The sequence below is a fragment of the Harpia harpyja genome, chromosome 3 (genome assembly GCF_026419915.1).
Source record: "Harpia harpyja isolate bHarHar1 chromosome 3, bHarHar1 primary haplotype, whole genome shotgun sequence".
NCBI lineage: Eukaryota > Metazoa > Chordata > Aves > Accipitriformes > Accipitridae > Harpia > Harpia harpyja.
Window position 1 is genome coordinate 4,006,075 of NC_068942.1, and position 13,973 is coordinate 4,020,047.

Consider the following 13,973-nt stretch of genomic DNA (forward strand, 5'->3'; position numbering starts at 1 on the left):
AGAAAAAAGTAGGAGTAAAGGATAAAAATGTACAATTTTTCATGTCACCTTACATGCAAGCACTGTCAAACATCATTATGAGTGTTTATTATAACTCATTTCCAGCTTGTTATAGCTGAGCTAATGGAAAATGATTTCAAATCTAAATGCTTTCACTGTTCTGTGTTAGCCCTTTATTTGTCGAACAGAAAAAAATACTATTTTCCCTTTTTGTAATATTTCCTCCATCCCAGGAAGGGACAGAGAGTTAAAAAGCACTGGAAAAATACCTTGCCATTCATATTTTTATTTATTGAGACAACCTGCTCCCCTGCTGATGTAAATTCCTTTGATTTCAGGGGAAAAACCTACACCACACAAAAGGCTAGGGGCCACCACGGGCCGGGCAGGGGTGAGCCCTGACCACCAGCCTGGAGAGAGGGAGAGCTGAGTTATCAGCAGCTGAATGTTTAATTAAGAGTTTTGCTGGGGAACGACGACCCTTTACTGATAAACTTGTCCCAGTTACCCAAGCCGCGGGCTTTCCCTTGAAAAAGAGGGGAGAGGGCAGATTAATTTTCTAGGTCAGCGCTGTTCCTCAGCTCCTTCGCTCTACGTAATTTGGCCGGCAACACAGGCGGGCTGAGGCGGGCTGAGGCGGGCTGAGGCGGGCTGAGGCGGGCTGAGGCGGGCTGAGGCGGGCTGAGGCGGGCTGAGGCGGGCTGGCCTTCCCGCCTCCCGCCGGCCCTCTCGCGATGTCGCTAAGGGGCCTGCGAGACTGGGCGGCGGGCGCCGCCGGTTGCTAAGGGCCGCCGGCCGGGGAAACGCGCGGCCGCCGCGACGGGGAGGACGGCCACGGCCGCCGCCGCCTCAAGGTGATTCCCGCCGGCCCGGGGTGCGGGGGGAAGGCTCGGGGCGGAGGGCCGCGCACGGCGAACGCCGCTTTCCGCGAACCCCGGCCGGAGCCTGGGGCTGGGCGGAACCGGGAGTGTGGGCCGCTGGGGCCGGGCCGGGCGGCGGGACGTCTCGGAGACCTCCCGCGGGGTGAGGGGAGGGCGGCTGCGGGAGCCGCGGTGCTAAGGCGGGCTCGCCCCTCCGCGCTTTTAGCGATGGCGTGAGGGAAGGAGCTGGTGAGGTTGTTAGCCTCTTCGCCTGGCGCTTCTGAAAGGACAAGCCGCTCTCATAAGGCGAGTTGCCACTAGAAATTTGTTCAGTGCCAAAAAAACTGGTAGGGAGTCGAATGACTGACGGTACAAATCGAGAAGGGGTAGGAATTCTCGCGCTACTCGTATTTCTGGTAACTGCTGCCGTTTGTTTTGTTGCTAAAATTATCGGTTTTTCTGTGCAAAGCCTTGCTCAGGGAAAGGCTTGTGAAAGGATAAATGCTGGCAACGACAGGCCGCTTCTGAATCATCCTCTGGGTTTGGGGGCAGAATTTGCCGTTGTGGGATGGTGCCGGGAAAATGAATTTGAACTTGAAAAGACTGCACGAAGTGGGCTTGGGGTAGAGGTCTTTTAGGGAGAAAATGGTCCTTTAAATTTTACCCGGAAACTGAATGGGGGATATATCTGCTGAGGAAAAAAGAAACCCAAACAAACACCACCAAAACCCAAACACAACAAACCACAAACCTTTACAAATTAAAGATAACCATCTTTGTTAGTACATAAGCCAAGTAAGAGTCTTCAAAGCAAACTGGAGGTGAAACTGCAACACTCATGATTTGCCTTTATGAATAATTTGAGTGGGTCTTTGCGCTGATTGCCAACCGTTATCCAGATACTTGCACTTCTAAAAATGCCTCGTCGGACCAAAATACTGAGTGAAGTTTTTTGCAGGGGATTAGGATATTGTTCAATGCTAAGGTCAAAATGTAAGACTTATGAGAGTGGTTTATACGGACCTAAAAATGCATTGACTTTGATTAAATATCTTGAGATGCTAGTTTATAAGAAAGAGGACTGCAAATTGCAGAGTTAAGTTTATTACAAGGGTTTTGTGTGTTTTCTTGTTGTTTTGTTTTTAACTTTATTTTAATGCTATTTCTGGTAAGATGATTGAGTTAATGCTGAATTATGTTTGATCAAAGTAAAATGTTCAGCAGCTGTGCCCCTTACCACAGAGAACTGCTAACTCAAGGGACCGTTACCTCTCATAAAGGGTAACTCCTCCAGCTGGTGCTGTATGGCTTCAATTTTTTTTTTTGTTGGTTAATAGTGTTTAAGTCTGAAGAAGTGATTTATTATATTGTCTCTTCCAAGTGTGCGTATTTTTATTCACAGGTGCTTAGAGAGTCATTGATTGACTTTTTTTTTTTAAATTAAAAGAAGTCAAAGGTCTCTACATCATTCTTCCTCAAATGGACTAGAAATATATGAGCTAGAACTGCCACTGGGGGTTGGAAGTATTCCTTGGCATATAAAGAACTTTAAGCCATGAATTTAGGTTAATTAATTAATCAAGAGAGAAATGGAGCTTTTGGGTTTCTTTGCAACCCTTGAAAATAAAAGTGATAAGATGCTGTCTTCTGGACTTGACAGATGTTTCCAGTTTCTCACTGCTGCTGCTTCTCCCAGTTTTTCCCAGTAGCTGTAGGGTTAAATTGACAGGACTTTGTCAGGTCACTGCAGGTGATTACCACAGGGAAATTAAATGGTTCTGATAATTCCACCTGGCCCTTGCAAAAGCTGCCAGCACCTTCCATCACCGGCACAGCAACAGCTCTGAGTAGAGGGATCCAAATGTCAAAACTGCCTAGTAATAGTGAATGAGGAGCAGCTGAGAGACTTGTAGAGGTTTCTCATCAAGATAACAGTCATTACAGCTGTAAAACCCCCCTTTTTTAAATTAGACTGTAGTCTTGTGCCTATTTGATGGGCAGGTCCTCAAGCGACTATGAACAGGAATACTCAGGCTCTTCTTAATGCAGTATCTCATTTAAGAGCATTTTACTAAGATAACAGAGGGTTTATTAAAACTGATTTGATTATTTTGTTTCCAGTTTGTCTGAAGATAAGCTCTATCAAATATTTACTGTCTGTGCTCATGTCTTTTGATAGAAAATCTCATGTTGTTGATAACAGGAAAAAAGTAGCAATTTAAGGGATGTATGCTTTTCTTACCATCTTGAAGGGTAGAAAAAACCCCAAACTGAGAGCTTGTTATATTTGCTTTATACAGATGTCTCGCTTTACAAGTGAAGATGAAGCTCTGTTACAGTCTATGCTTAGACAGTTGCTGCAGAGTGTGAAGGAAAAAATCACTGGAGCCCCATCAGTAGAATGTGCAGAAGAGATTCTCTTGCATTTGGAGGAAACAGATGAGAATTTTCACAAGTAAAAATATTTTTGCTATTTTTAATACTTTAAAGGAGGTGAAATGTGTTACTATATTATTCCTGGTAAATGTTTACAATTTATTTTGCTGTGTGAATGTGTATGCATTTATATGTATAGATATTCCTGTCGCTAATCAACTCTCAAAAGATGCTAATTTAGAGAATAAAATTAATTTTGCCATTTTTCTCAGGTTTTTTTCTTTCTTTCTTTTTTTTTTTTTTTTCATTCTTGGTAATATATTTTTACTGTAATAGTAATTGATGAGCTGTTTGTGAGAGAGGAACTTAAAAAACTACCTAACTTGGCCAGCTCAGATGCATGTGTACATGTAATGTACTAAATGCACATGCGAACAGAAGCTAGAAGAAATTCTCACTGAAGGCTGTCAGGCAGTATTTTTGACACCTGCCAGACAATATAATTTTGTTTTTCAAAATAAGGTAAATTTTCAGAAGGCTACTTGGCTTCCATATTTGATCTATCTGGCTTTTATTACTGAACCCTTGTGTATCTTATCAGGTAGTCATTCTTTTGATTTATGTTTTGAATAAAGCAGAAATGCATCCCCATCACACTTCTGTTAAATCAGACTTGACAGTGTGACCTCACTTACATACGATCTACATTTCTGGAGCCCACAGTCCTTTCCCTTCCATGGTATTCTAACTTGTTTTTTTACTATATGGGGAGATTTTTAGTATGCATTTATGACAAGTCAAGAGAGTATCAAGCTGAAATAACCCTGAAGACATTTTATTAAGGACCAGAGTTCTGTGACCTGACTTCTGAGAAAGCTGGTTCCCTGCCAGTTTTTTCAGAAGTGGCACTCTCTACATTCTCTTAAATTTGTCTGGTTTTTAGCATTGCTTTGTCAGTGGTAGAAGTTAGGTAAAAGTAAATAAGTGAAATAGAACTAGGGTTTATCTAAAATTTCACTGTGATTTTAAAACTTTCATGCTCTTTTATCTTCTGAAGATGCTAAATCCTTTAAAATGTATTTTAGCTCAAGTTTAATTTCTATTACAAATTGTATCAGGTAACACTTTTGTTGGCAGTCTTGCGAATTTTGAGCACCGTGTTACCGGGTGACAAGTAGGAGCGTAAAAAAATTTGTTATAAACATATCAAAGTTGAAAATTACATGTAGTTTTGAAAGAAAAACATTTTTATTTAAAGGAAGATATATACAGTAAAAAAGCTCAAACAACCAAAACCCTATGAAATGACTTCTGTCAGTATTTCTTCTGAGGACTTATTAGGAGAATACTCGGGATGAAGGAGTAAGTTGTACAGCTGCTGGAAATAATGCATACATAGCTTTCCCCTTTAGAACAGTGAAACCATGGCATCCGTTACTCTTTCTGGTATGTTAAAAAATTGGTGATCCTAAAGATACTTTTATTTCATGAGAAGTTTTAACTTACATTTAATGGAAAATCAAGTATGCTCTGAATGCAGAATGTGAGCATTACTCTCTGGTGCTGGAATATTTCTGGAGGTATTCTAGTCTTGTTCATGACCCACGGCAGTATAGGTTGGTTTTCATGGAAGGTCAGGGAGGTCATATGGCCATTTATTAGTGAGACCATTAAGAAACTTTCTCCTTGACCCTTACCCCATCCATCCAGACTGCAAGCTCCTTTATTAGTCGTGTGTGCTTTTGGATTGTCCAACATGCTACTTAAGCTCAGTGTTTTGATCAGCACTGTTTCTGCCTCATGGTTGTTTTGCCTCAGTAATTGTATCAGATTTTGAGGCCTTACTTTATCCTTTGTTCCCACTTTGACATAGAAAAGACAGAAACACAGGATCCTCAGAAAACCAATAAAAAGGAAAATTGAATCAAGTTCAAAATTTATGTGCAGTAGTAGAAATCAGGATTTTTAACTATATAAGTAGTGTGTTTTCTGTTGTATTTTTTCCTTAAAGTCCTAGAGTTTTTTTTAACACTTTTTTTTTTTTCCCCCGGTGCTTCCTTTGTAAGCTCAGCCAGATCAGTCTGACTTGATTCTGCATGTGAAGTAGTAGTTCTGTCATTGCTGAAACACTTATTTGTTACAAAACATTTTTAAGGTGGAAGAATGATGCAGAAGATCAAGGCTAGGACATCAAGCAGACATAAACTTAGTGGCATGAATAATGATGTGATTGCTGTGTATTTCAGAGTAACGCAGTCACTGCAAAAATGTATACCCTGGAAATGTTACTGTCATAAAACAAATGGGAGAAAGTTTTATGAAAGCTTTCATTCAGTGGAGAGTCATGTGCAATTTCATTATTGCAGAAGTGAAAAGCCAGCCTTGAAGACAAATGAAAATGCAAATAGACATGTTTGCATCTTCCTTGAGATGTATTTCTGTTACTTTCATTGAGAACAAAAGTGATGTAGGAATGGAAATAAGTGGTAAATGACAGAAAAAAAAAGAAGAACAGAACTTTATATCTGATGGAACTTGAGGTAGGCAATCTAGCAGTGAGGAAGTATGTATGATACAAGACAATTTTCTGTGCTTTTTTTTTTTTTATGTATCTTGAATGTAATCTGATATTTTTTTCTTTTTTTTAATACCCAAGAAAGGCTAAAGCTGCTGCCTGTTGTAACAGCTGCTTTTATTTACATTTGCATTTTATAGCTTTGGACTCTGTACCTACATGGTGAACTGACTTTTTTATTTGAATTTTTCTCACTCTGTGTTTATCCAAATTAACAGAAAGTAGTTGCACATCTGCATTTGATATAATGAAAATATAACGATACATCTACTGTTTATGTATGATAAGTTTTTTCTGTGTTTGTTTGCCTTGTCCTTTATACAAATCAGAAGACTAACAAAAAAAAAAGTTTATATATTCTGAGCACTACTTTTTAGCAATTTCTATAGCTAAAACAGAAGGGACCCGGTGAGTGTTTCATTTGGAAATCCCCCTCTGATTATTCTTTTGTTTAAACAAGTTTCTGTGAGTATCTAATAATAAGAGCGTAAAGTGCTGCTTTCCTTATGTTTAACACGTACATGTAATCACAGACAGCTAGTTTGTCGGTTTGACTGAGATCTTCCTCATACTGTCCTGACACACAGACTTTCAGAAGCCTTAGACATGCTCATATGCTAGAATTTATAAATTGTGTTTTCTGTGTTTCTTCTCATTTTGCATGTATACTGCATAAATAATAATACCAGATGGATCTACCATAAGACAGTTTTATGTTCAGAATGCTCCAAGTAATGTTTCTTTTGGAATTTTAAATTTGAGTTTTCTTGATATTCTATGATTTTTGTCTACAAAACCTTAAACTTTTGTCTAAGTAGGTTTTTACATTTAGAAGAAGCACAAAAAGAAATTAGTAAATATTTGTTATTGTTTCTTCCTGGAATAGGCTGATAATGACCATATTGAAGAAGATCAAACTTTATTGTGTTTTTTTACGCCGTTGAAGTTTATTTTTCTGCAAGTCATAAACCCTTACCTTAAAGTAACAGGTCTGCTGTTGCAGGTAGTGAATGTTGATATAAAGTTGAAAATGTCTGATGGTGAGCTCAAGGAAATCTGTTACATTTTAATTTTGTATATTTGTTGCAGCTATGAGTTTGTGAAATACCTTAGACAATATATAAATGATACTGTGGGATCTGTGATTGAAGAAGAAACAGAAAAATGTACTTCTGCTCAAAATCAGGGTGAAGTATCTGGCTATGACACGCTTGTCCAACATGTTACTAAGAAGACCCGTGAATCAAAAGAGTGAGTATATAAATGTAATTCACATTTTTATTTCTTCTAGGTCTTTGCCTTCCTTTCTCCTTTCCGGAACTTGTCTTGAATAACAAATTCTGAACCGATGGGTAACAAAAGTGATTCTTTGCTTTCAAAAATCAGTGCTAAGGAATTCAGATATTCCCACCCTACATTGCAATTTCTCATGCTTCGTCTCACTCTGGAATTAAGATTACGAACTATTGCGTAAAAAGATCGGTAGCAAATGTGTGAAGTTCTTGAGGTATCTAGGACTGGAGTTGGGCAGGGGTAAGATTTGAGAGAAGAATCACTACTTCATGCTATTTCACTAGCTGCAAATCAAATTCAGTTGTGATATGGAAGTTGGCCTAAAGGAAAAATTGGTTTTTTCAGGTATTAAATTTTGATAATTTCCTTAGATATAAATGGAGAGTCTGCGTGACAATGTTGTTTTCTAAATAAAGAAATAAGAATATGTGTGTGGTTGTTTTTTTTTTTTTAAGATTGCTTCCTTGGGATCTAACCAGGTGTCCTGTAAGAGTAGTATGTTTAGTCAGATCTGCTTTCATTGAGTAGTTTAAAAATTGAAGTTTGAGCTATCTTGCTTTGTATTTTAGTGTACATGCAAAGATACTTCCACAGTGCTGTCTGTATAATGTAGAATTGGTATGTGAACCAACTGTGTATAATTATCCGAGATTTTTTTGACTCAAACTGTCAGATGGCCAGAAATCAGTAGGTGTGCAAAGCCACATATCAGCATATTATAGGGTCTGTGGATGAGATTAATTGGTTTTGAACACTGTATTTAGTAAAGAAGCCTTAAATAGAAAAACCTCTGTGACTACCAGTTAAATTCTTTTCTTAGTCATCTCTTCCCTACTAACTCTATTCACCTTCCTATGGCCATTAAAATAACTTTTCCTTGGAATACAGAGGCTGGTAGCTCTCTTACTGAATTTTCATGCTTTGGATTTCAAATTTGCATAGGCAGATAATAGCCATGATTCTTTAAAGCAGTAGTTAGTAGTTCTTATAAAATGAATTTTAGTATATACAGCTGTTTTTTCTAGAAAATACGTAAAACTTCAAAAGTTTAGTCTATGCATCACATTGTTTTTGGAATTCCTGTACAAAATCTAGCTACATCATAATGCTTAAAGCAGTTTTAAAAGTATTGTTTCTTTAATTAAAATAGACAGTATACTTTTGTCATCACAGTGAATCAGGTCCTTGCCTCTTTATTTTTAATTGTCACAGAGAGTCATGATGAGAGCTTTACTGAGGTCGAACCATTACAATGTATAAACAATGAAATTAAATTGAGCACCTGAAATGGTGAATGTTGAAAAATGAAAAACAACCAACCAACCCTCCACTATTTTAGCATCGGTGGTCATTTTTGTGTTGCAGAGGAAGAAAACAAAAAAGGCAATTTTTGACTCTCATATATTTTAGCCACTAAAATGATTTTGTACGCTACATCAGCCAAACTATTTTTTTCACTCATTTTTTTGCACAATCTTAACTTCATCTCCATCTCTCTTTTTAGTGGAACTAGGATTTTACTGTGATACCTATTGTTTCCTATGTGTCCTCAGTAAGAAAGGAATTAAAAAATAGTGTATGTTTCTGTTCTAGGAGATTTTATTTTCTGTTCGTTTTCAGAAGGTTTCTTATCTAGAAGTACTCAGAAATATGTTTTATGAACCATGCTTTTATAGGGTCCTTTTCTTGTCACCTGTCTGCAAACATTCTGAACTCTGATTGAGCATTATTGGGTCTCACTGTGATGGTCTTGATACCATTTCAGGATCATTCAGAGTTCCAGTTTTGTTCATTACAATTACTCATTTTCTGTGGTAGGTAGGATGCTTAAAAGTATTTATGGAGAAAAATGCGTTAAGGAATTTAACTCTGTAGTGATACATTTTGTATTTTCATAGTACAGTCATTTATGTTAGAAAGCAGTTCTTAATCATCTACACTTGGCTTTTATTTTCACCTAGAAAACAGATGTTAGGATGACTGTTTTTCACGTTACGCTGTTTGTGTCTTTTTGTTTTGAGGATCAGGACCTTAGGGTTCTTGTGCTCATTAAAGTTGGTAGAAGAAGCTCCAATGAACTAAATATGTCTGTATCTTATATTTTTAATTTGAGAGGTAGGAGGATACACAATATGGTAATTTATATCTTTGGTGACTGTAAAATAAGTAATAGCCTTAAAGTAAAAAATAATTGGAAATAAAATATCAACATTTTACAGTAGGAGGTTTTTCTGAAGCAGCTTTTATTTTGAATTGTTTCCTTGTGGATATTATTATTCAATTTATGTAACTTAGAAAAACCCTGGTTTTGGTTTTGTTGAAAGAAAATTGTTTTGTGTGCATGACCTGTACTCAAGATGTTGAATCAGGATAATGTGTTCTCTTCTATTGGTTCTGCTTGAGGCTTATAGCAGAAGAAAAATTGGATGTTGAACTTGAAGAAACATAAACAGTAACAAGGATGAGAACTGGCCTGTTTTCTCAGGGACAGATTCTCCCTTTTGGTGGATTCACATTGTTCTTTCTTAAGAACCTGCCAGAACAGGATTATGTTAGTTATTTTATTGAATGCTTTTAGAAGGGCAAAAAGGAATTTTATTATAATTTCAAAATATAGTTATCTGAAACATTTAAGGTACATACATATTTTGTTGCTCACTTTGGATTTGCATTTCTTTTTTCATTCATTTCTGTAAATTGAGTGAGTTTGTGTCTAAGTAGCGTTATGCCATGTTCAGTTACTCATGATTTAATGATTTTTTTTTTTTAATTAATGATTTTGGTGCTCTTTAATATTAAAATCATTTTTACTTCTCAGATACAGAGAAATGATGCATGCCTTGAAGAATGTCATGATGGTTGTGGTAGAATCTTTGATTAACAAGTTTGAAGAAGATCGGATGCGTAATAAGGAGCTGGATGGTAAAACAAAGAATGAACGTCAGAGTGGCTATTATACAGACAACTGTTCTGACAGTGACTCCTCATTCAACCAAGTACAATGTGTTTTCTCTCTATGTTATGAAATAAGCATGGTACTGCAAAATTGTGAAGTTTCTGTCAGTGGAGATTGAGAACAGCCCTAAAAAAAGATTCATCCTTCCTATCTTTGATATATCCTAAAATGAATTAATTACCTTTCTTTCACTCTGAAGTACTAAGCTCATACTAGCTATCTAACCTTTAGACAGCATATCCTAGATGAGATTAATATGATACCCATGTGCTCTAAAGTACCTATGCAAGTACTGCATAGAAAAAGATAAAATAATGGTAAAAGGTAATCTAACTTTTTGTGATTTTACTTTAGGAGCCAAGTAATGTGCAGTTCATTTCCAGGCAGCTGCACTATGCTATATTACTTACTGAATGAACTATTATAAGGGATTTTATGAAGATACAGGAAACTTAAGTAAAGCAAAGTAAAATATGTAACAGTAATTTTGTTGCTGTAAATTTAGCTTTGGGCAAATGGCAGAAAACATTTAGAATGTTGACTTTAATGTTAAATTAGTGTAAATGTTGAAGTCCTAATTATTAAAAGTAAATTAGATATCAGAAAGACTGATGATTTTAATCTTTTGCTGTTCAGTTTAATAAAATATACTAATGATCGTTTTATAATGTGTATTACAGAGTTACGCGTTCATGAGTCAAGAACAATTGCAGCTGCTTGCAGAAAGGCTTGACCCTGTTCAGCCTAAGGAAGTAAGTTTAAAAGAAGAAAAAAAATGTTAATACAGATGAATGTTTATGGTATATTGGAAAACAGACTGTATGTACATAAGAGTTCATATGTACCTGGGTGGAATCTTGTCTTTGTTGGTTCATGTATCTTGGCTTCAGTGCAGCAACTGCTCTGCAGTGCAGTATTTCGTTGTTCATAACCATCTGGTTCAAAAGCTAGTGTTGCAGCAAATATCTTTTGTGTTTCAGCAAGTATCTTTTTTTTTTTTTTTTTCTTAGGAGTTTATGTGCTATAGATGGGCATTTTTAGTTTGAAAAAAGTTGTTCTGTGAGAAGTAAAGTTATTGAAGTTTATCTTCCTGTATACGTGCCCCTTGCCCTTCTTGGTAACTTCTATGTTGTCCTTTGTGTTACCCCTATCAGAAGAGAGAGATGCCTGCTGATTTGCCAACAAGCTGCTGCCAGATGGAATATATAAAGTCCAAGTTAGGTTTGCCTTCCTGTCAGTGGCAGTACTAATTTGGGTCTCTAACCACCAATCAGCACCAGCTGCTGATATTTTTGAAGGTTGGAGAAGCATCATTTTGAGAGTGCTGTCTCAGTAAGATTTGTTTGGGATTGTCTGGCAGTTGAAAAAGGCACAGTAGGTGGGAACTGGTATGAACGTTGTGACTTGAGTTTTATTAGAAAACCAAGTAAAAAGTCTGATGCTCTTAAATATAGTTAAAATTTCCTACAGTTTGTTTCAGTAATATGAAATACATTACTAGAGATTACAGTTGTCTACGAATAGAACAAAAAAGAAAGTTATTTGAAATTTAGATTATAATGCTGATGAAAATTCAGCAGTAAAACATAGTGTCTGGTAACTCTGTTTCCATTTTCCTTTACTGACATTTTATAGAGCTGCTAGGCCCATTTGTAGTATTTGATGATAGTTTCCTGTATTGCCTCGTAACAAAATATTTGAATACAAGCAGAAAGTAGAACATAATCCTTGCATTCATTATTGAAAACCTATATAAAATGGTTTGTCGCTTCTTCAAATATGTAGTGATGTAGTGTTTTGTCTAAATTACCATACAAAATATAGCAGAAGGTAAGTATTCTGGAATTCCTTATCTGTTCTGCACCCAGGTCCTGTTCCTTCCTTCCTCCAAATTATATTGTGAATTACATATTTGAGAGGTTGCTGTGAACACATTTGTGGTGGTTATCTTTTTGACCACTTCAGGTTCGCCAGGAAGCATTGCAGACGCTGTGCTTTGCCCCTCCCTCTGATATACTGAACTCTGAGAGTTGGCCAAATCTGCGTAAGCATCTAACGATGTCTCTGTCAGATCCTGATGCAACATTCAGTGTAAGCTAATGTTCTATATTTAGTTATCAGATGTGTAGCCTTACTAAAGAGTACTGAAGAGGAATAAGAAGTTACATATGTATTATGAGTAGTCCAGCAGGGTCCCAAGACATTTTATTATTTGTGTATGTATCAGATAAACTCTTTTTGAAGTAAAAGAACTATATGATTCCAGTAGGTCTTGATTTAAAGGATTACAACAGGATTTCAATAGGATTTTTAGACTGGAGTATTCATTTACATATCTTTTAATGGGAATGAAAAGGTTAGAATGTCTTTCAGCAAACATGTATAAAAAAAATGACAAAACTCTTCTGTAAAATATGTCATGTTAATATTTCCTATATAAGTCAGGTATATCCTCCATGATGATGAGAAGATGATACATAGCAATATTACACAGGACTGATGAAGAAAAAAAATGGCAGCTGCTTAAACTGCATTTAGATTATTTATTATGCCAATTAAACCTTTTTTTCTTTTTCTTTGAATTTTAAAGTGATTATCAAATAAATATGAAAGTTACCCCAGCTGCTGTCATGTATTTCTCTTTCAGCTAAGGTCTACAATTTTTTTTTGAAACAGTGCTATTTACAAGTCATCAGTACATTTAATAACATGAAAACCTTAATGTTAATGGAAAAGTACAGCAATATTCCCTGATCTGCTGCTTTGTATCTCAGTGAGGCTTTGCATTAGTGCTGTCATTTGAAGTATTTGAGTAAAATTTCCTTTGGACTGTAGGTTTCTGTGGTCCCAAACTGTATATTTTTATAAAATATGCTTCACATCTTTAGAGATATCTCAGCAATATGTAATGTTAAGAATAATGCCACTACATATTGATTATTGTGCAATGAAGATGCACAGTTACGTGACTATTTCATACATTGCTTGCTTTTTCTCTCTTAGGAGAAAATTCTTAGGTTCTATGCAAAAACATTTTCTTCTTCTCCATTTAATATGACAAGAGAAGTCTATACAAGTTTAGGTATGTGCCTTTAATTACATTTAAGGCTTCATGAGCAATGTACTTCCTGAAAATCAGTTAACTTTTGTAATGAAGCTGTATAATACAGTCTGTTTTGCCACTGTTGTCATGGAGGTGAGGTTGGTCTTTTTTCCTTCTTTTTTAGCAAGACACTTGGAGTTGTACTTTCTTTCTGGAGAATATTCTCTTCGTATTTCAGCTGGTCTGGATGTATCTAACACAGACATAAATCGTTTACTTAAAAAGGTATAAATGAACTTTCCATACCTTTTTTGTCATTACTGAAACATCATGCATTCTTTATTTTTTAATTTTAATAATTATGTTTTCAGGTCCGCCTTTTAAATGAGTACCAAAAGGAAGCTCCATCTTCCTGGATACGTCATCCAGAAAAGTATGTCACCTTCAAAAACCTGTCACTGTTTCTTAATTTAATGATTTTCAACATATAATTAGATGCGTATAATTTTAGCAAAAGTTTGATTACAGGATGCACAGATGACTGGTCAGTGATAAGGGGGGGAAATATGAATAGAGGGTGGGAAAAGTGGAATAGGCAAGTTGCATAGAAGTAGTCATGGGTCATATTAAGCTGCTTACTTAGCTTTTGAAGTGCTTTTTAACAAAAATAATTTGGATGTTTTATGAAGTAACAAGCATAGTAAAATATGTTATCATGTAGTGGAATACACATGTATGTTATTAGTTTTATTCATTGTAATACAAAGAATTAATAACCTGACAAGATCAAGTTAAAGATAATGTTGATATTTATGATTTCTCTGAACAATGAGGTTTTACCAGAAATCTGTTCCTGAGTATTACTGGTGG

At 36.3% G+C, this 13,973-nt stretch overlaps 1 protein-coding gene across 8 annotated transcripts in view; it reads left to right on the forward strand.

The window, feature by feature from the left end:
- The first annotated feature begins 743 nt into the window (after window positions 1–743).
- Window positions 744–13,973, forward strand: part of TBC1D32 (TBC1 domain family member 32) — a 91,146-nt gene continuing 77,916 nt past the window's right edge. For 5 of the 8 annotated variants that reach the window (XM_052781202.1, XM_052781204.1, XM_052781203.1 and 2 more), the window contains exons 1-9: window positions 744–854; window positions 3,161–3,315; window positions 6,901–7,062; window positions 9,923–10,100; window positions 10,741–10,812; window positions 12,026–12,151; window positions 13,064–13,142; window positions 13,288–13,388; window positions 13,475–13,536. In XM_052781202.1, the coding sequence (XP_052637162.1) occupies window positions 3,161–3,315; window positions 6,901–7,062; window positions 9,923–10,100; window positions 10,741–10,812; window positions 12,026–12,151; window positions 13,064–13,142; window positions 13,288–13,388; window positions 13,475–13,536 (935 nt within the window). In that variant the 5' untranslated portion in view covers window positions 744–854. Of the gene's footprint in view, window positions 855–3,160; window positions 3,316–6,900; window positions 7,063–9,922; window positions 10,101–10,740; window positions 10,813–12,025; window positions 12,152–13,063; window positions 13,143–13,287; window positions 13,389–13,474; window positions 13,537–13,973 lie in introns of those variants that run through there. The other 3 variants (XM_052781205.1, XM_052781206.1, XM_052781209.1) reach the window with 3 other exon arrangements.